This window comes from Leucoraja erinacea, chromosome 7 (assembly GCF_028641065.1).
Source record: "Leucoraja erinacea ecotype New England chromosome 7, Leri_hhj_1, whole genome shotgun sequence".
Taxonomy (NCBI): Eukaryota; Metazoa; Chordata; class Chondrichthyes; order Rajiformes; family Rajidae; genus Leucoraja; species Leucoraja erinaceus.
In genome coordinates, this window is record NC_073383.1 from 4,214,254 (window position 1) to 4,235,783 (window position 21,530).

Here is a 21,530-nt window from a genome sequence, read left to right on the forward strand (position 1 = left end):
TTCTCGGACTGGAGGCCTGTGACTAGTGGTGTGCCTCAGGTTTCGGTGCTGGGCCCATTGGCGTTTGTCATCTATATCAATAATTTGGATGAGAACGTACATGGCATGTTTCGTAAGTTTGCAGATGACACACAAGTGGGTGGTATTGTAGATAGTGAAGATGGTTGTCAAAAATTGCAGCAGTTCTTGATCGGTTGGGCAGGTGGGCTGAGAAATGGTTGATGGAATTTAATACTGAGAAATGTGAGGTGTTGCTATTTGCACAGTTTAATGCTGTGAATCTAAATAAGTTCACTTGAATATTGCAGATCTCCAGATAACCTCAAAAGGCTATCTGCTTTTTGAAATTATCTCTTGTGAAACTGGATCTATTTCCACGTTTTCTGGACAAAAAGTGTCCCTGAAGAGCATTTGTGCCGGGTTTGATGTGCTTGTGCTGCTTTCTTGTAGAAACTCCATGCATTGAAATATCAGATGTAATTCATCATAATACTGAATTTGTGTGAATAATGCATCATCAACGTGCGGCTTGTTTCAATTACTTCAGAAATTGGATTAAATCTCGACTACAACCTTTGCAAACAACTCACCATGAATTGAAGGGTGCATCACATTTAAAGCAACCCATGCACAATACTCTAATCCTTGCGCCGTGACCCACCACATTTTCTCCTTATCCCTATCTCTCCAACCCCTGCCCATTCATCTTCATATCTGTAGCTGCCTTTAAGCAGTCATGATGAGATCTTGTTCCTAGGGACTAGTGCACAAATCATGCCTTTCTAGAATTATGCTACCACCTGTGAATTGGATAGATCTAGTAACAGCACTTTCAAAGGTGAGATAATCATTATAATGATTTTGGAGATGTCTCGCTATTGTGATTTTTTGGTGGATTTGGTGTCAACAGTATATACAGCACCAATTTACCACATCTACAGTTTCTAGGTAATAGCTAGGTCTACACTTGAGACACTTTTCCTTTCACAGTAAGCACCTGATTTGGTGTAGCATCCATCAGAGAACCAGTGACTGGAGTCTCTAGTCAGTATTAAAAATAGTAATTGTTGATGTTTCGGGTCGAGACCCTTCTTCAGGTCTCGATTCCTGAAACGTCACGCATTACTTCTCTGCAGGGATACTGCCAGTCCCACTGAGTTACTCCAGCATTTTGTGTCTATCTTCGGTTTAAACCAGGATCTGCAGTTCCTTCCAACACTTGAAAATAGGAATTGTTGGACAATCTCCGAATTATTTTAATCGCAGGAATATTGCTCCACAATGATGTTGATTTTATTTTTCCAGTTGTACCAACGGAAATGAGCGAGAGAGACGTCGTGTTCCTTATCGATGGATCAGACAATATCGGAAATGCTAACTTACCTCATGTCCGTGACTTTATGATCAGAATAATTCAGCACCTGGCCATCGGACGTGACAAGGTGCGAGTTGGTTTGGCACAGTACAGCGATGATGCAGAAGCTGAGTTCTACTTGAACACTTACTCAACAGAGACTGAGCTTCTATCTCACATCAAAAGCCTCCATCTGAGAGGTGGGACAACAGCTAACACTGGCTCTGCGTTGGACTTTGCCACTAAATACTATTTTAATGGTTATTCTGGAAGTCGAATAAATGAAAATGTTCCGCAGTTTTTATTGCTCATTACTGGTGGAAGATCCAGCGATGATGTGGAGGAGGCGGCAGATGCGCTGAAGCGAGCTGCGGTCATGACCGTCGCCATAGGGGTTAGGAACGCAGACCCAGCCCAGTTGGAAGAGATGGCAATTGATCCAAGTTTGGTCTTCAATGTAAATGACTTCCACTCTTTGCCAGATGTCCTGAATGGATTGATCATGCCACTGACAATGCTGAGCGTCCCAACTGTAATTATTGAAGAACCAACAGCCACACCTGAGGAGGAACTTGTCATCACTACAGAAGGTACCTCAATTCTGTTGTGTGTTTATTCTCATTTGTTATTGCTGTAATGTAAATATAATTCATGAACAATTTCAGATTTATCCAATACTCCTATATCTCAAAAATACCAGACAAGGATTGAGATGTAGCAGTACTGCGTTATATATCATGAATTATTCCCTTATTTTTGTAGATTATCTCTCTGCCCCTTCCCCCCCGTACTTCTGAATCCACTTTCCACATTCCAACACTCTTGATTCAAAAATAATCTTCATGTCATTTTTCAACTGCATTTCTTCTTTTGTTTCGGGGGAAAAAAAATGTTCCTTGTCTTTCGTGATGTTGTAGGAAGCAGTGGTTGGTAAAGGAGGGAGGTTGTTTTTTTGACTGGAGACCATGAGTAGTCGAGGGCCTCAGGTATCGGTGCTGGGACCATTGCTGTTTTCCCCTGAATCAACAAATTGATGAGAAAAGCCTGCTTACGTTTGCCGATGACATTGAAGCACTATTGAACCATTGAATATTAAAATAGATGGTATTGCAGGTAGTGAAGATGATTATTAAGAGTTGATGTCAGGATCTTGATCAGCTGGGTTATAGGCCCGACCATGGGTGAACAAGGGGAAGAGGACTGGCCTTTATGCCTTCCCTCACAGTGGGAACCATTGTGGGGGGATGTTTTTATGTTTTATCTTCAATTCTTTTTTAATGTGGTGTCATACTTTTATTGGTGTGCTGCAAATGGCAACTCCATTTTCACTCCACCAGAAATGGTGTATGTGACAATAAATGGCCTTTGTTCGTTGTCCTAGAGTCATAGTCATAGAGTGATACTGTGTGGAAGCAGGCCCTTCGGCCCAACTTGCCCACACCGGCCAACAATGTCCCAGCTACCCTAGTCCCATCTGCCTGCTCTCCAAACCTGTCCCATCCATGTACCTGTCCAACTGTTTCTTAAACGATGGGATAGTCCCAGCCTCGACTACCTCCTCTGACAGCTTGTTCCATACACCCACCACCCTCTGTGTGAAAAAGTTACCCCTCGGATTCCTGTTAAATCTTTTCCTCTTCACCTTGAACCTACGTCCTCTGGTCCTCGATTCCCCTACTCTGGGTAAAAGATTCTGTGCATCTACCCGATCTATTCCTCTCATGATTTTGTACACCTCTATAAGATCTCCCCTTATCCTCCTCTGCTCCATGGAATAGAGAACAAGCCTACTCAACCTCTCCCTATGGCTCACACCCTCTAGACATGGCAACATCCTCGTAAATCTTTTCTGAACTCTTTCAAGCTAATTAGAAACATAGAAACATAGAAATTAGGTGCAGGAGTAGGCCATTCGGCCCTTCGAGCCTGCACCGCCATTCAATATGATCATGGCTGATCATCCAACTCAGTATCCCGTACCTGCCTTCTCTCCATACCCTCTGATCCCCTTGGCCACAAGGGCCACATCTAACTCCCTCTTAAATATAGCCAATGAACTGGCCTCAACTACCCTCTGTGGCAGAGAGTTCCAGAGATTCACCACTCTCTGTGTGAAAAAAGTTCTCCTCATCTCGGTTCTAAAGGATTTCCCCCTTATCCTTAAGCTGTGACCCCTTGTCCTGGACTTCCCCAACATCGGGAACAATCTTCCTGCATCTAGCCTGTCCAACCCCTTAAGAATTTTGTAAGTTTCTATAAGATCCCCTCTCAATCTCCTAAATTCTAGAGAGTATAAACCAAGTCTATCCAGTCTTTCTTCATAAGACAGTCCTGACATCCCAGGAATCAGTCTGGTGAACCTTCTCTGCACTCCCTCTATGGCAATAATGTCCTTCCTCAGATTTGGAGACCAAAACTGCACGCAATACTCCAGGTGTGGTCTCACCAAGACCCTGTACAACTGCAGTAGAACCTCCCTGCTCGTATACTCAAATCCTCTTGCTATGAAAGCCAACATACCATTTGCTTTCTTTACTGCCTGCTGCACCTGCATGCCTACCTTCAATGACTGGTGTACCATGACACCCAGGTCTCGCTGTATCTCCCCCTTTCCCAATCGGCCACCATTTAGATAATAATCTGCTTTCCCGTTTTTGCCACCAAAATGGATAACCTCACATTTATCCACATTATACTGCATCTGCCAAACATTTGCCCACTCACCCAGCCTATCCAAGTCACCTTGCAGTCTCCTAGCATCCTCCTCACACCTAACACTGCCCCCCAGCTTAGTGTCATCCGCAAACTTGGAGATATTGCCTTCAATTCCCTCATCCAGATCATTAATATATATTGTAAATAGCTGGGGTCCCAGTACTGAGCCTTGCGGTACCCCACTAGTCACTGCCTGCCATTGTGAAAAGGACCCGTTTACTCCTACTCTTTGCTTCCTGTTTGCCAGCCAGTTCTCTATCCACATTAATACTGAACCCCCAATGCCTTGTGCTTTAATAGATTTTAATTCAGATAAGTATGAAGTATCACATTTTTGGGACGTCTAGCCGGGCACAACCTTTACAGTGAATGGTAAGCGTTGCAGGGCAGAGTATGGCAGATGGAGTTTAACCCGAGCAAATGTGAAGTGGTGATGCACTTTGGGAGGTTGATTGTAATGGGAAAGTACACAGTTATTGGCAAGATCCTCAACAACATTGAAGCAGAAGGATCTTGGGGACTAATCTCATGGCTCACTGAACGTGACAGCACAAGAGAATAGGGTGGTGAAGAAGGCAGATGGTATGCTTGCCTTCATTGCTAGGGGCATTAAATATAAGAGTCAGGAAGTCCCGATGCAACTCTATAGGACTTTGGTTAGGACTTAGGACTTTTGTTGCATGCTAACCAGTCAGCAGAAAGACAATACATGATTACAATCGAGCCATTTACAGTGTATAGATACATAATAAGCGAATAACGTTTAGTTCAGGTTAAGCCAGCAAAGTCCAATCAAGGATAGTCCGAGGGTCACCAACGATGTAGATAATAGTTCAACACTGCTCTCTGGTTGTGGTAGATAATTCAGTTGCCTGATAACAGCAGGGAAGAAACCTTTCCTGGATTTGGAGGTGTGCGTTTTCACACTTCTATACCTTTTGCCTGATGGGAGAGTGGAGAAGAGGGGAATGGCCAGGGTGTGATGCATCCTTGATTATGCTGCTGGCCTTGCCAAGGCAGAGTGAGGTGTAAATGGATTCAATAGAAAGGAGGTCGGTTTGTGTGATGGTCTGGGCTGCGTCCACAATACGCTGCCATTTCTTGCGGTCTTGAATGGAGCTGTTTACAAACCAAGCTGTAGACGTGTTGGTGTGCTTTTCTTGGTTGTTGATTCAATATGGGTGGTCCCGGAGAAGTTGGTGGTGGTATTGACTCAGAGGAATTTGAACTTTTCAACCATTCGCGTGCCTCTGTATCACTCTCTGTGCCTCTGTATCACTCTCTGTGCCTCTGTGTCCCTCTCTGTGCCTCTGTGTCCCTCTCTGTGCCTCTGTATCACTCTCCGTGCCTCTGTATCCCATCTGTGCCTCTGTATCCCTCTCTGTGCCTCTGTATTCCTCTCTGTGCCTCTGTATCATTCTCTGTGCCTCTGTATCCCCTCTCTGTGCCTCTGTATCGCTCTCTGTGCCTCTGTATCACTCTCCGTGCCTCTGTATCCCCTCTCTGTGCCTCTGTGTTCCTCTCTGTGCCTCTGTGTCCCTCTCTGTGCCTCTCCGTCCCTCTCTGTGCCTCTGTGTCCCTCTCTGTGCCTCTGTATCATTCTCTGTGCATCTGTATCCCCTCTCTGTGCCTCGGTATCACTCTCTGTGCCTCTGTATCCCCTCTCTGTGCCTCTGTATCCCCTCTCTGTGCCTCTGTATCCCCTCTCTGTGCCTCTGTGTCCCTCTCTGTGCCTCTGTATCACTCTCTGTGCCTCTGTCCCCTCTCTGTGCCTCTGTCCCCTCTCTGTGCCTCTGTGTCCCTCTCTGTGCCTCTGTGCCTCTCACTGTGTCCCTCACTGTGTCCCTCTCTGTGTCCCTCTCTGTGCCTCTGTCCCTCAGTATGTGCCTCTGTGTGCCTCTCTGTGCTGTTGTGTCCCTCGCTGTGCCTCTGTGTCCTTCACTGTGCTTCTGTGTCCCTCTCTCCCGACCCCCTCCCTCTCAAGCTGCGCCTGCGAGTTGGGGGCTATGCATGAGTGGATAGGGCGGGACATGGGGTAAAAGGAGTGGATGAATAATATTAACATAATATCAATGGGGGTGGTTAGTGTGTGTGTTGGGTGGGTGGTTAGTGTGTGTGTGATACCACAGGCCGCCCCTTCCCCTCGCAACCGCGCGTTGAGGGGACGGGACCCAACGGGTCCCACTTGGTCTAGTAATGAATAAACACGAATAAATAATGTTTGATTCAGTTCAGCAATACTCTATCATTCATTAACATCTATGTGCAGTTCCCAGGGAGAAGAGAAAATCCATGAGAGATATTGTGTTCCTAATCGATGGCTCTTCCAGTATGGGGAGATCATTTATATCGGTCCGTGAATTTCTGATAAAAATAATCGAGGAGTTTGATGTTGGACCCGACACAGATCAAGTCGCTGTGGCACAATACAGTTCTGACGCAAGGCTTGAATTCGGCCTCAATGTTCATTCAACGAAAGATAAGCTTTTGAGTGCAGTAAAAAGGCTACGATTCAAAACTGGAAGACTCCTCAACACTGGTGCTGCGCTGGAGTTTGTCACAAGGAATGTCTTCACCCCAGCCGCAGGCAGCAGGAGAGATGCTGGAGCCGCACAGATCCTGGTGCTCATCACAGCCGGGAGATCCAGGGACAATGTTGGGCCGGGGGCGGAGGCAGTGAGACAAGCTGGTGTTGTGCCCATTGCCATCGGGGCCAAGAGCGCAGACACATCGGAGATGCAACTGATCACTTCCGACCCCGACTCTGCTTTCAAATTGAGCAGCTTCCAGGAATTGCAATCAATTCAACAACAGCTACTGTCTAAAGTTCAACCAGTGTCCGTGACTGAGGAAACAATTCTTCCCACCGAAGGTAATAGTCTTTGACGAGATGTGATTAATTTGTCTGATTATTCAAGTCTACAGAGGAAATTGTGAAATATAGAAATGTGATTTGTATTGTAGCTGATCAAACACAGTTAGTGTTTTTCAACATATTAAATGCATAACTCCATAGATGCCAGCACATTCGTACAATGGGGTTCAAAGCCATTATGGTAGTTTGTAGGGCTATTTCAGACCACTGTTAATAGTGTGCTGTTGCTAATATCAATTGATGCATTAAAACGTGATTACTGCAATTTAGAGGTACAAATGGGATGTGGAACCAGGCATTTGGCATAGGAAGGAACTGCAGATGCTAGTTTAAACTGAAGATGCTGGAGTAACTTAGTGGGACAGGCAGCATCTCTGGAGAGAAGGATTGGGTGACGTTTCGGGTCAAGATCCTTCTTCAGACTGAGAGTCAGGGGAAAGTAAAACAATAGATATAGACATTGATGTAGAGAGATATAGAACAATTAATGAAAGATATGCAAAAAAGTAACGATGATAAAGGAAACAGGCCATTGTTAGCTGTGTGCTAGGTGAGAACGAGAAGCTGGTATGACTTTAGGGGTGGGGTAGGGATGGAGAGGGAAGAAATGCAAGGGTTACTTGAAGTTAGAGAAATCAATGTTCATATCATTTGGTTGTAAGCTGACCGAGCGAAATATGAGATGCTGTTCCTCCAATTTGAGTTTGACCTCACTCTGACAATGGAGGATGCCCAGGACTGAAGGGTCAGTGTGAGAATGGGAAGGGAGTTAAAATATTTGACAGCCGATGCATTTGGCTCTGTCCTTGTTTCATCAGTGGTTTTACCCACTTTTCAATCTTTTCTCACTGTTACCTTCCCACAAGATTCATTAAAAAAATACAAAAACATGGTTAACTCATGTAAGCCATGGAAATGACTATGCTGGTGTTCGATACGTAATTTTTCTGACAGGGCCATATTTTTATATTGATGCTGCCAGAATTTGGAAAATTGTTGCAATTAGTATGCAATAAACTGCCCAATGGTCATGAATGTTAGAAATTTGAGGATTTTGCTTTGTGTATTCTTGGAGAAATGTCAGTCAGATTAAATTCACAGTTCAATTGGGTACACACAAGTGACAATATGTGTAGATCGCCCACTTGAAACAATATTAACATATTTGATTTAGTGTCAGCCTCACATGGAGATCAAAAAAACAACTAGACAATATATGGAATGGTCTCCCAGAATTTAGGAGATTTTGTAATTATAATTCATTTTTTTTAATAACCCAATGTGCACCATTTTTTCCAGTTGTACTGAAGGAAATGAGCGAGAGAGACATTGTGTTCCTTATCGATGGATCAGACAATATCGGAAATGCTAATTTACCTCATGTCCGTGACTTTATGATCAGAATAATCCAGTACCTGGCCATCGGACGTGACAAGGTGCAAGTGGGTCTGGCACAGTACAGTGATATTGCGGAAACTGAGTTCTACCTGAACACTTACTCAACAGAGGCTGAGCTTCTGTCTCACATCAAAAGCCTCAGTCTGAGAGGTGGGGCTAAAGCCAACACTGGCTCTGCGTTGGACTATGCCATGAAGTACTATTTCACGAGTGCTGCTGGAAGTCGAATAGAGGAGAACGTTCCCCAGTTTCTGCTGCTCGTCACTGGTGGAAGGTCCAGCGATGATGTGGAGGAGGCAGCAAATGCGCTGAAGCGAGCTGCGGTCATGACCTTCGCCATAGGGGTTAGGAACGCGGACCCAGCCCAGTTGGAAGAGATGGCAATTGATCCAAGTTTGGTCTTCAGTGTAAACGAATTGCACTCTCTGCCAGATGTCCTGAATCAATTGATAATGCCACTGACAATGCTGAGTGTCCCAACAGTGATTATTCAGGAACCGACAAACAAACCTGAGGAGGAAACTATTATCACAACAGAAGGTAGTAGCATTGTGTATATTTGCTTTCCTGGACATGACTAGAATTGTTATCATATTTGCAAAGAGTAAATACAATCTTGTGAATTGTTCCTATTCTTGCAAACACACATTGCAAAATTAAAGGACTTCCTTTAGGAAAGAGGTGAGGAGCAATTTTTTTAGTCAGAGGGTGGTGAATCTGTGGAATTCTTTGCATCAGAAGGCTGTGGAGGCCAAGTCCATGGATATTTTTAAGGCAAGATAGATATAATCTTGATGAGTATGGGGAGAAGCCAGGAGAATAGGGTTAGGGGGGAAAGATAGATCAGCCATGATTGAATGGCAGAGTAGACTTGATGGGCCGAATGGCCTAATTCTGTTCCTATCACATGACCTTATGACCTATTGGGAATGAATGGGATTCAGATCCACGCCCACTTCCTTGAATTAATTCACCATGATCCTAGATTACAGGAGCTGCCTTCAGAAGCTTCTAGGCACCGGAACATCTCCAATGTTTGTAGATCCTTTCCAAAAACACTTTGAAGAATCAGAAGTGATTTAATGATACAACACCACCCGTCGATAAGAGCTTCAAAGTAATGCAAGTAATCCTCCGACCACAAGATAATGGATGTGGTCAGTAATATGGGGATTGAACAGAATTGTTCATTTGTGACCATTTTTGTGGCATCAATTCACATAAACATATCTAAATCTGTGTTTTATGTCACTGCTTCCAAATCAAATTAATTTTGCAACATTTGTTTAGTTTAGTTTAGTTTAGAGATACAGCGCGGAAACAGGCTCTTCAGCCCACCGCGTCCGCACTGACCAGCGATCCCCGCTCTGGCGGTGTCCTACACATATCCTACACATACTAGGGAGAAGTTTTCACTCATGCCAAGCCAATGAACTTACAAACCTGTACGTCTTTGGAGTGTGGGAGGAAACCGAAGGTCCCGGAGAAACCCCACGTGGTCACGGGGAGAACCTACCAACTCCATACAGACAGCGCCCGTAGTCAGGATCGAACCCGGATCTCTGGTGCTGCAGTAGAGTTGCGCCACCATGCCGGCAGTTTCAAATCTGGCTTACCAAATGGAAACCATTTGGACAATTAAGTGGCTCCCTGCTTGCTGTTACTGCTTCTAAATATACTTGATTAACTGAATTGAAATCAACGTTTTGATCTTGTGGCTCCAGGCAATTATTTCTGGATTGCTAATGCAGTAATGTAACCAATATGCCACTGTACTTAAAATAATATGCCTGCAACATGCTATTGAGATAGGATGAGATATAAATAGGATATACTGTATCCCAGTTTCATGTACTAATTAGCCATTAACCACTTTATATTAAATGTATTGACCTCAATTAAAATAGCAATTGCTCATCCACTAATATTAGCAGTAGAAGCTTTTATGGTGTAATAATATCATCTTAAAAAGCAGTTATAAAAATGTTTTTTTAAATAATTTCTATTGTTATCATTCTCTTGTTAAATATTTTCACTCAAAATTTAAAAAATAAAAATTGATATAAGTAGTCAGATAAGCAGGCAATATTAACAGAGGGTAAAATGGAATTACAGTTCAGTTTAGTTTATTGTCACGTGTACCGAGGTACAGTGAAAAGCTTTTGTTGCGTGCTAACCAGTCAGCAGAAAGACAAGACATGATTAGAATCGAGCCAATTAAAGTGTATAGATCCATGATAAAAGCCCTGTCCCACGGTACGAGTTCATTCCAAGAGCTCTCCCGAGTTAGCCCTGATTCGAACTTGGAGATTTACGATAATGGCCACTCGTCGGTACTCGGGGCTCTCATGGACATTTTTCGACATGTTAGTGAGTATTCCCGAGTACCTGCCATTAGCGTTACGAACCGCTAAGAGAGGTCCCCGAGCTCCAACGTACCCGCTACGTTCATTCTCCGTGCTTACCACGAGTTTGATTTTTTTTTTACTCGGGAGAGCTCTTGCAATGAACTCGTACCGAGGGACAGGGCTTTAAGGAAATAACGTTAAGTGGAAGATAAAGCCAGCAAAGTCCGAGGGTCACCAAGTTGGTAGACAGTGGTTCTAACAGCTGGGAAGAAATGTTTCAAGTCATTGGCTTGAAATGATAACTCTGTCAGTGCACAGGGCTGAGTATTTGCACAGTTTTCATTCCAGATTTCCATTTCCACATCTTTATCCAAGTATTTTCAGTGTCTTGTCACAGGTTATCAGCAGGACTTTCAACATGGGTTGCTTGGGTTGAAAATGTCGCAGCTGAGGTAGCTTCATACATGTTTTACACATCGATCCAAGTATTTATAAAATATTTAACACCTTTAATTTCATTTTGAACTTCTTTAGCCAGGAAGAGAGATATCGTCTTCCTAATCGACGGCTCCCCTGGAATGGGGAAATCGTTTTCACAAGTCCGTGAATTTCTATTGAAGGTAATCGAGGAGTTTGATGTGGGACCTGACACAGATCAAGTCGCTGTGGTGCAATACAGTTCTGACGCAAGGCTCGAATTCGGCCTCAATGTTCATTCAACGAAAGATGAGCTTTTGAATGCAATACCAAAATTGAAACTCAAAACGGGAAGACCCCTCAACACTGGTGCTGCGCTGGAGTTTGTCACAAGGAACGTCTTCATCCCAGCCGCAGGCAGCAGAAGAGATGCTGGAGCCGCACAGATCCTGGTGCTCATCACAGCCGGGAGATCCAGGGACAATGTTGGGCCGGGGGCGGAGGCAATGAGACAGGCTGGCATTGTGCCCATTGCCATCGGGTCCAAGGGTGCAGACACATCGGAGATGCAACTGATCACTTCCGACCCAGACTCTGCTTTGATCCTAGGAGATTTTAAGGATTTGTCAACTGTTCGACAACAGCTTTTGTCAAAAATTGGGGCTGTGTTTGTAATTGAAGAATCAATTCTTCCCATTGAAGGTAAACATTTTTGCAGGATTTATTTCCATTATGTAGCACTTACCCAGGGCACATAGGCTAAACTAAGTTTTGAAATGGGACAAAATTAGTTCCTACCATCATAATATTAAGTTTGGGACATGTTATTTGTTCAGAATATAATTACCTGTCCAGGTAAAGTAAGAGACGGGGCGGTGAGATAATTTCTTACACTTCTGTTGAGGAATCTTGCACATCAGAGTTAGGTTCGCGATTCACATGAATTTCCTATGTTTAAATTATTTTGTAACTAGAACCATAGAGTAATGCAGCATGGAAACAGGCCATTCGGCCCCACGGCTATGGTGACCAAGGTGCCTACCTGAGCAAGGGCCCATATCCATCCAAACCTTCCCTATTCATGTCCAAATGCTTTATAGATATCATAGAAACATAGAAAATAGGAGTAGGAGTGGGCCATTCGGCCCTTTGAGCCAGCACCACCATTCAATATGATAATGACTGATCATCCAAAATCAGTGCCCCAAATTTTTTTTCAATCTCTTACCTTGCCGGAGATGCAATTTTTTTTCCGGATTGTATCTCCGGTCGCTCTGCGGCCTAACATCATGGGGCTGGCGGCCTTGCTCGGGACTGACTTTGAGCCCCAGCGCAGGGCCGTGGACTTACCATCAGAGCCTGTGATCCCTTGCCTGGGATCGACGCTCCAACTGCGGCCTTTAATATCGAGGAGCTCGCAGTCTCGGGTAGAGACTGAAGTCGGGAAGCTCCACGGTGCAGGAGGTTCGACTAGCCCCGATCCGGAGTCCGATCGCCTGGCGTGGGGAGCTGAGATTCCCTCCCCTTCTTAAAAAGTGGGATAACATTAGCTACCCTTCAATCCACAGGAACTGATCCTGAATCTATAGAACATTGGAAAATGATCACCAATGCGTCCACGATTTCTAGAGCCGCTTCCTTTACCTTAATAAGACTGAGCGAAATGTCTTCACTCAGTCTTATGCTATGCCATATCCCCCTATAACTCGAAGATTCTATGATTCTTAAAACTGTGAAGGCCAAGTCACATAATATTTTTAGTTTACTTTAGGTTAGTTTAGAGATACAGCGTGGAAACAGCATCTTCGGCGCACTGAGTCCGTGCCGATCAACGATCACCGCACATTAACACTTTTCTACATACACTAGGGACAATTTACATTTATACCAATTAACCTACAAAACAGTACGTCTTTGGAGTGTGGGAGGAATACAAAGACCTAGGAGGAAACCCGTGCAGGTCACGGGGAGTAGGTACAAACTCCGTACAGGCAGCACCCGTAGTCAGGATCGAACCCGGGACTCGGGGCTCCCAGCAACTCTACCACCATGCCGCCTTAAGAAATATACATTTCTATATGTAAAAATAATAAAGGTATAAGGGGAAGGAGCAATGAATATGGTATTGAGATGGACGATAAGACAGATTTTATTGAATGATAGAGAAAACTTGAATCGCCAAATGGCCACTTTTAGCTGGTATTTTCTGTTTCTGGGTTTTACATTTGACAACATGATATGATTTGCTGTGAGTTATAACCCTTTCATTTTTTTCCAGTTGTTCCGGAGGAAGTGGACAGGAAAGACATTGTGTTCCTTATTGACGGATCTGCTACCATTGGGAATGTCAATTTTATTCACATCCGTGAATTCATTACAAGATTAATCGATAAGTTGGACATTGGAAGGAATGGAGTGCAAGTGGGTGTGGCACAGTACAGCGATGGTGTAAAAACAGAATGCTTCTTGAACAGTTACTCAACCAAATCCCAACTTATCAATCACTTGAAAGGACTCAAGGTAAAAGGTGGCAGGATGGTCAACACTGGGGCAGCACTGAACTATGTCCTCGGGAATCACTTTACTAAAGACGCAGGAAGCAGGAGAGAAGAAGGCGTTCCTCAGATCTTGGTGCTGCTCACTGGTGCAAAGTCCAGAGATGATATCAAATCACCAGCAGATGACTTGAAGCAAGCTGCAATAAAGACTTTCAGTGTGGGAGCAAAGTATGCTGATACAGCACAGCTGATGGAGATCGCAAGTGACCCAAGTCTGGTTTTCAAAGTAAAGGAATTCCGCTCCCTGCCTGAGATAGAGAGTCAGTTGTTGACACCATTATCAACAATAGTGATGGTGCCCACAGTGTCCCTGGAGCCCACAGTGTCCCTGGTGCCCGAGGTGCCCACGGTACCTTTGACAACAACAGTTGCTCCAACGATTGCTCCAACGGTTGCTCCAACAGTTGCTGTGCCCACAGGTATCTGAATGCTTTACAGTCATATTGAAATATAATTGCACACATTGTTTTACAAGTTGAGTTATCAGAGTCAGAGGGGCACAGCAGAGGAGTTTCTGCCTTACAGCACTTGCAGCGCCAGAAATCTGGGGTCGATCCCAACTATGGGTGCTGTCTGTTCTGAGTTTGTGCATTCTCCCTATTACTTGCATGGGTTTTCTCCGAGATCTTCAGTTTCCTCCCACACTCCAAAGACGTACAGGTTTGTAGGTTAGTTGGCTTGACATAAATGTAAATTGCCCCTAGTGTGTGTAGGATGGTGCTAGTGTGCGGGGATTGCTGGTCGGCGCGGACTAGGTGGACCGAAGATCCTGTTTGTGCACTGTAATTCTAAACTACACTAAACTAACATCATAGGGAGATGCCAGTGGAAATGTATCCAAGGCTTGGTAAGAATTTGAAAGAACTTCTAATGTAGATAAAGCATGCACATGTATTTAAGATAAGTTGATGATCAAAAAAAATAGATTCACAAATAATGATGGTAGATTGGGTGAACCGGAACAAGAGGAACCTAACAGCATCAGTGACCAGTTGTGTTAACTGGCCTTCTTTCTGCTGAATAGTCAGTGTAAACAAAAGCTCAATTTAACCCTGTGTATAAATAACAAGAGGATTTGAGTAAAGGAGTAAAGGGGCTGTCCCACTGCGGCGACCTAATTGTCGAGTTTAGAAGTGTTTGCCCTCGATTGTGGAATTCTCTTGCCCACAAGGTCCTAGGAGGTCTTTTGTAACTCTTCTTCATGCTCGAGAGTAGTCCCCGCGCACTCGAGGCCTCAGGTAGGTCGCGGCGTATGTTTCAACATGCTGAAAAATGGCCACGTGTAAAAAAAAGGTCACCATGGTAGGTTTAGTCGAAGTAGGTCGTAGTAGGTCGACATGTTAGTCGTAGGTAATCGAGGGTAGTCGAAGGTTATCGAAGGTAGTCGTAGATAGTCTTCAACATAGTTGAAGGAGGTCGGAGGAGATCGAAGGAGGTCGTCTTCCCTCTCCACTATTCGGTGTCCAATTTTCCCGAAGCCGGTCTTCAACATAGTCAAAGGAGGTTGAAGGAGGTCGTCTTCCCTCTCCACTATTTGGTGTCCAATTTTCCCGAAGCTGGTCTTCAACATAGTCAAAGGAGGTTGAAGGAGGTCTTCGACATAGTTGAAGGAGGTCTTCAACATGACATTTTTTCAAACTCTCCTAAACTCGCCAATTAGGTCGCCGCAGTGGTCCTACTGCAGCTGTACAGGGCACTTGTGAGACCACATCTAGAGTATTGTGTGCAGTTTTAGTCTCTTAATTTGAGCAAGGACATCCTTGCTATCGAGGGAGTGCAGCGTAGGTTCACGAGGTTAATCACCGGGATGGTGGGACTGTCATATGAAGAAAGTTTGGAAAGACTGAGCTTGTATTCGCTGGAATTTGGAAGGATGAGTTGTATAAAATTATATAAGGACTGGACAAGCTAGATGCAGGATCATTTTTCCCAATGACGGGGAAGTCCAGAACCAGGGGTCACAGTCTAAGAAGAAAAGGGGAGGCCTCTTAAAACTGAGATGAGAAGAAACTTTTTCACCCAGAGAGTTGTGAATTTGTGGAATTCCCTGCCACAGAAGGCTGTAGAGGCCAATTCACTGGATTACTTTAAAAGAGAGTTAAACAGAACTCTTCGGGCTAGTGGAATCAAGGGATATGGGGAGAAGGCAGGCACGGGTTACTGATTGTGGATGATCAGCCATTATCACTATGAATGGTGGTGCAAGCTCGAAGGGCTAAATGGCTTCCTCCTGCCCCTATTTTCCATGTTTCTATGTTTCTATGTTTCTATAACAATATCTCACTGAGACCTGGCAACAACCCAATGTCTTCTTCTCCCTCAATCAAGCATCCCCACCTGGATTTAATTACATTTCCAAACCCCGCCCCTCCCGCCAGGGAGGTGGCCTCGCTGTTATTTTCAACCAGAACTTTCCGATCACTGAACTCACCCTCCCCCCAGTAGCATCATTTGAATTCCTCGCCTTCAAAGCCCTTTCCTCCATGACAGTCATCCTCATTTACCGGCCACCTAAACCAAACCCCTCCTTCCTATCTGACTTCACTGAACTCCTCACACTTGCCTCATCTCTCTCCCCACATCTGCTGCTACTTGGTGACTTGGTGATTTAAATATTCATTTACCCCCCCACCTGCAAGCTCGCATCTGAATTCGCCTTTTTACTGGACAACTTCTCTCTCACTCAGCACGTCACCTTTCCCACCCATGACAAAGGTCACATCCTTGATCTGGTCTGCTCCACAAATCAACCGGTACTCGACCTCAATCCATGCCTCTTCCCCCTCTCTGATCATAAGCTTATACGGTTCACCATCCCTTCTCCGACACCTCGCCCCCGCTTCCTCCGAGAAATCACCTTCCGTAATCTAAAATCCATCGTTCCCCACCATCTCTCTGACCTGCTCTCCACCACTCTCCCCCTGGACTCAACCCCCATCTCACCTGATGATATCACAAACCATCACAACTCCACCTTGTCTACCTCCCTGAACACTATGGCCCCCCTCAAAACAAGAACCGTAACTTTTCAACACATCTTTACCCTGGTACACACCTGCACTTCGTAAACTGAAACAGACTGGTCGCCGACTTAAACGACTCACAAATAAATCATCTCTCACAGTCCACCTTGAAGCTTACAAACTCCACCTCACTGATTACAAAGATGCCCTCATTACTGCAAAATCAGCCTACCTCTCCTCCATATTCACTGATCCCTGCCTAAAGCACAGAACCCTCTTCTCCACAGTGGGCAACCTCCTCAAGCCTCGAGCCAATACTCTCCCTACCTCTACTCCGGATCTCTGCAACTCATTCCTCCACTTTTTCGCTGATAAAATCAGCACCATCTATCAATCTTTATCCCCTGTACCCGACTCCCAGCATCTACTCCACCACCTACCAAGGCCCCACCTTTCAACATCTCCACTGACCTCCTTACTCCTCCTCCACACTGCTTCCTCTCCCAGTTTGACCTGGTCACCCCTACTGAAATCTCCAAACTCATTAGCTCTTCCAAACCCACTACCTGCTCCCTCGACCCTCTCCCCACTCCCCTGCTGAAGTCCTGTCTCCCCATTCTCTGCCCCTACCTCATTAATCTCTTCAACTCCTCATTGTCCCAAGGAATTGTCCCCTCTGCTTTCAAAACTGCTGTTGTCACACCAATCTTAAAGAAACCTGGTCTTGATCCCTCCTCTCTCATTAACTACCGCCCAATCTCAAACCTCCCCTTTCTTTCAAAAACCCTGGAGTGTATCGTTGCGTCGCAACTTCATTCCCACCTCCTTGCGTATAACCTATTCGTACCCCTCCAATCTGGCTTTCGCCCCCTCCATAGCACAGAAACTGCTCTCCTCAAAGTCCTCAACGACCTCCTCACCTCTGCTGACACTGGTTCCCTCAACATCCTCATCCTCCTCGACCTGAGCGCAGCCTTCGATACAGTGAACCATAACATCCTGCTCACCAGACTCAAAGACCTCGGCATTGAAGGCTCTGCACTCAGCTGGCTCAGTTCCTACCTTTCCAACAGATCCCACCATCTCTCTCCACAACCACACCTCTGCTACAGCCACAGTCACTCAAGGCGTTCCCCAAGGCTCCGTACTCAGCCCCCTCCTCTTCATCATCTACATCCTCCCCCTTGGTCAGATACTCCGCCACTTCAACCTGGACTCCCACTGTTACGCCGATGACACCCAGATCTACCTCGGCACCAAATCCCCCCACAATCCCCCCCCCCTCTCCCATATCAACTCTTGTTTGTCAGCTATAAAAACCTGGATGCAACATAACTTTCTCAAACTCAACAGCGATAAGACAGAATTCCTCCTCATACGCTCCAAAGCCACACTCAGCAAAATCAATAATCCCACTCTCACCATCGACGGCACCACTGTCTCCCCGTCTCCCAAGGCCCGTAACCTTGGCGTGATCTTTGATTCTACCCTCTCCCTTGAGCCTCACATCAGCCATGTCATTAAAACCTCCTTCTTTCATCTCCGCAACATCGCCAAACTCAGACCCTCTCTCACACCGCCCGCTGCTGAAAGACTCATCCATGCCTTCATCTCCTCCCAACTGGACTATTGCAACTCACTTCTCCTTGGCATCAGCTCCACCTACATCAACCGACTCCAACTGGTCCAGAAAGCAGCCGCCCGACTCATCACCCACACCAAATCCTGGCATAACATCACTCCAGTCCTCAAACAACTTCACTGGCTTCCCATCTCCCACCGGATCACCTACAAAATCCTGATCCTCACCTACAAAGCCCTCCACCATCTGGCCCCCCCATATCTCACTGACCTCCTCTCCCCCTACCAACCCTCACGGTCCCTCAGATCCACATCAGCCGGACTCCTCTCCATCCACAAGTCCAACCTCCGCAGTTTTGGGGACAGAGCCTTCTCCAGGGCAGCTCCCAGGCTCTGGAACTCCCTCCCCCAACTGATCCGCAATTCCGTGTCCCTCACCATCTTCCAGTCCCGCCTCAAGACCCATATCTTCACCTCTGCCTATCCTTAGCCCCACGTCCCCCACCCTTTTCATCTGTGAATTAATTGCCTCATATTGTGTTTTGAATTGTATTCTGTCTTTACTTTGTGTACGAGTCATGTCTCTACTATTTATTTCATTCCCCTTACATGTTTTTCCTCTACCCGCTAAATTTTTGTATGGTGTCCTTGAGACTCTTGAAAGGCGCCCATCAATAAAATTTATTATTATTATTATTAATATGAATTATCGAGGAACAACTTGATTTTCCATCAGGAAGAAATGCTTTCCTCATAGTCTCCTCCATTGTGGGTGTGTTCAGTCTATCTATGTAGACGCATTAACTCTATCTATGTTACCTCTCAGTCTTTTGCTCAAATCTACATATTTTCATAAGGCCATATGGTCGTCAATGCTTTTTGTTCTCAGAATATATTTAGTTAACCGGCTCTGTGGCTCCGTTCTTTATCATTCCTGCGGAGTTTCTAGCCACGGGCGAGGCGTGGACTTTCCATTGCGGAGCCGGGCGATCCCTTGACGGGGGTCGCCAGAAGAAGTGCTCCGATCGCTGGCCCACGGACCATGACATCCCTAAGCGGAGATTCTAGCCGCGAGCGAGGTGTGGACTTTAAGAGCTCCGACATCGTGAAGCCCCGGTTTCTGGTAGGAAGCGGCCGATTCGGGACTTCCAAGCAGCGGAGTGTCCGTCCATGCTGACATCGGAGTTTCGAGCATCCCGACGAGAGGGCCTGTACATTGGGCCGTCCGTAGTGGCGACTGCGGAGGGTTCATGGCCCTGATCTCGGATGAACAAAATAGGAGGACAGATGCTGCTGCACCCGCTGAGTTTCTCCAGCATTTTTGTGTACCAAAAGAGGAGGACTGTCTGAATGTTATTGCGTACCACCACAGTGAAGAATGTTGATTCCACTGTGGTGGATGTTCACGTTATACTCGATTGTGTATTGTGCTCTTTTGTTTGTGTGGCTGCATAGTGTCAAATTCCACTGTACCTCAATTGGTGCATGTGGCAATAAATGTGAACTTGAACTTGAACTTGTGAAGTGTTACCTAGAGTGAGACATGCTGCAACTTTTGTAGAATATCAAGTGCTATATGATCGTGTGTGAATCACAACCCTGTCATTTTTTCTAGTTCCGGAGCAAGCGGACAGGAAAGACATTGTGTTCCTTATCGATGGATCTGCTACCATTGGGAATGTCAACTTTATGCACATCCGTGAATTCATCATAAAATTAATCGCCGGGTTGGACATTGGAAGGAATGGAGTGCAAGTGGGTGTGGCACAGTACAGCGATGGTGTCAAAACAGAATGCTACTTGAACAGTTACTCAACCAAATCCCAACTTGTGAATCACTTGAAAGGAGTCAAGGTAAAAGGTGGCAGGGTGGTCAACACTGGGGCGGCACTGAACTATGTCCTCGGGAATCACTTTACTAAAGACGCGGGAAGCAGGAAAGACGAAGGTGTTCCGCAAATCTTGGTGCTGCTCACTGGTGCAAAGTCTACAGATCTCATCAAATCGTCAGCAACTGCCCTGAAGAGGGCTGCCGTGATGATCTTTGCCATCGGAGCGAGGAAAGCAGATCCAGCACAGCTGAGTGAGATTGCAAACGACCCCAGTTTGGTGTTCAGAGTGAAGGAATTTAACTCCCTGCCACAACTCCAGAAGCAGGTGCTGGCCACATTATCAACACTGCCTACTTCACAACCAACCACTGAACAGCCGACTGTAACCAGTAAGCAAGGTATTTATTACATTCCTATTTTAGCTAATAATTGCTGTGTGGTAATTATTAATACACTACCCCCCCCCCCTTGCCCCCTCGCCCCCCCTCGGCCCCCCCATGTGTGGGGGGGTGGGTTAGTGTGTGTGTGTGACGCCGCAAGCCCCACCCGCAACCGCACGTGAAGGGACAGGACCCAACGGGTCCCCCTTGGTCTAGTACAGTATAAAGCTTATTCACATCAGACTGCGTTATGGATACTAAAATAACAAAATCGACCACATGCAGAGAAAATGTGCAATAGACCTGCAGAACTCCATCTTGGCATCATGTTCAGCACTGACATAGTTTGACACAGTGCCTGCTCCTGGGCCATATTGTCCTGTGTTTTATGTTCTATAATCTCTTTGGATACCTTCTATTACATGGATCTTCTTTAACTGCCCCACTCAACCCATTGTTAATGTTGCTCCTTTTATATGAACAGCTTTGTTTTTCCTTTGACATAACGAGAAACAGGGAACTGCAGATGCCGGTTTACACACAAGGACGCAAAGTGCAGGGGTAACTCAGCGGGTCAAGCAGCATCGCTGGAGAACATGGTAGCAGAAGGCCTGAAGCGTCACCTTTCCATGTTCTCCAATGATGCTGCTTGAACCATTCAGTTACTCCAGCACTTTGTGTCCTGTTGACATTACTGTTCATTTATTGCTCTCCAGTCCCTTCAGCAATTCCCTGCACAAACTGATGCGTATGCAGGAGAGAAGTTTTGGATCATTAACGTTTGATCCGCTTATGAATAGTTACAATGCATTGTTATCATAGGGAACAGATCTAATGAATCATATATATGAGCAATTCATTGTGATTTGTTCCACATTATTGGAGTAGAACAGTTAAGGGCCTGTCCCACTTGGGCGACCTAATCTGCGAGTTCTGGAGAGTTTGCCCTCGACTCATACTCGCAGCATGGTCGACACGAGGTGAGGTCATAACTCTCCTTCATGCTCGAGAGTGGTCTCCGCGTACTCGAGGCCTCAGCTGGGTCGCGGCGTTTTTTTTCAATATGTTAAGAAATGCCAGCGAGTAAAAAAAGGTCGCCATGGAAAAAA

General features: G+C 45.6%; 1 protein-coding gene across 3 annotated transcripts in view; it reads left to right on the top strand.

Annotated features, from left to right (window-relative positions):
* Positions 1-21,530, top strand: part of col6a3 (collagen, type VI, alpha 3) — a 246,465-nt gene that overhangs the window by 64,022 nt on the left and 160,913 nt on the right. For all 3 annotated transcript variants that reach the window (XM_055637667.1, XM_055637668.1, XM_055637670.1), the window contains exons 6-11: positions 1,306-1,944; positions 6,339-6,941; positions 8,244-8,882; positions 11,225-11,809; positions 13,386-14,084; positions 19,825-20,439. In XM_055637667.1, coding sequence (XP_055493642.1) covers positions 1,306-1,944; positions 6,339-6,941; positions 8,244-8,882; positions 11,225-11,809; positions 13,386-14,084; positions 19,825-20,439 — 3,780 coding nt within the window. The remainder of the gene's footprint in view (positions 1-1,305; positions 1,945-6,338; positions 6,942-8,243; positions 8,883-11,224; positions 11,810-13,385; positions 14,085-19,824; positions 20,440-21,530) is intronic.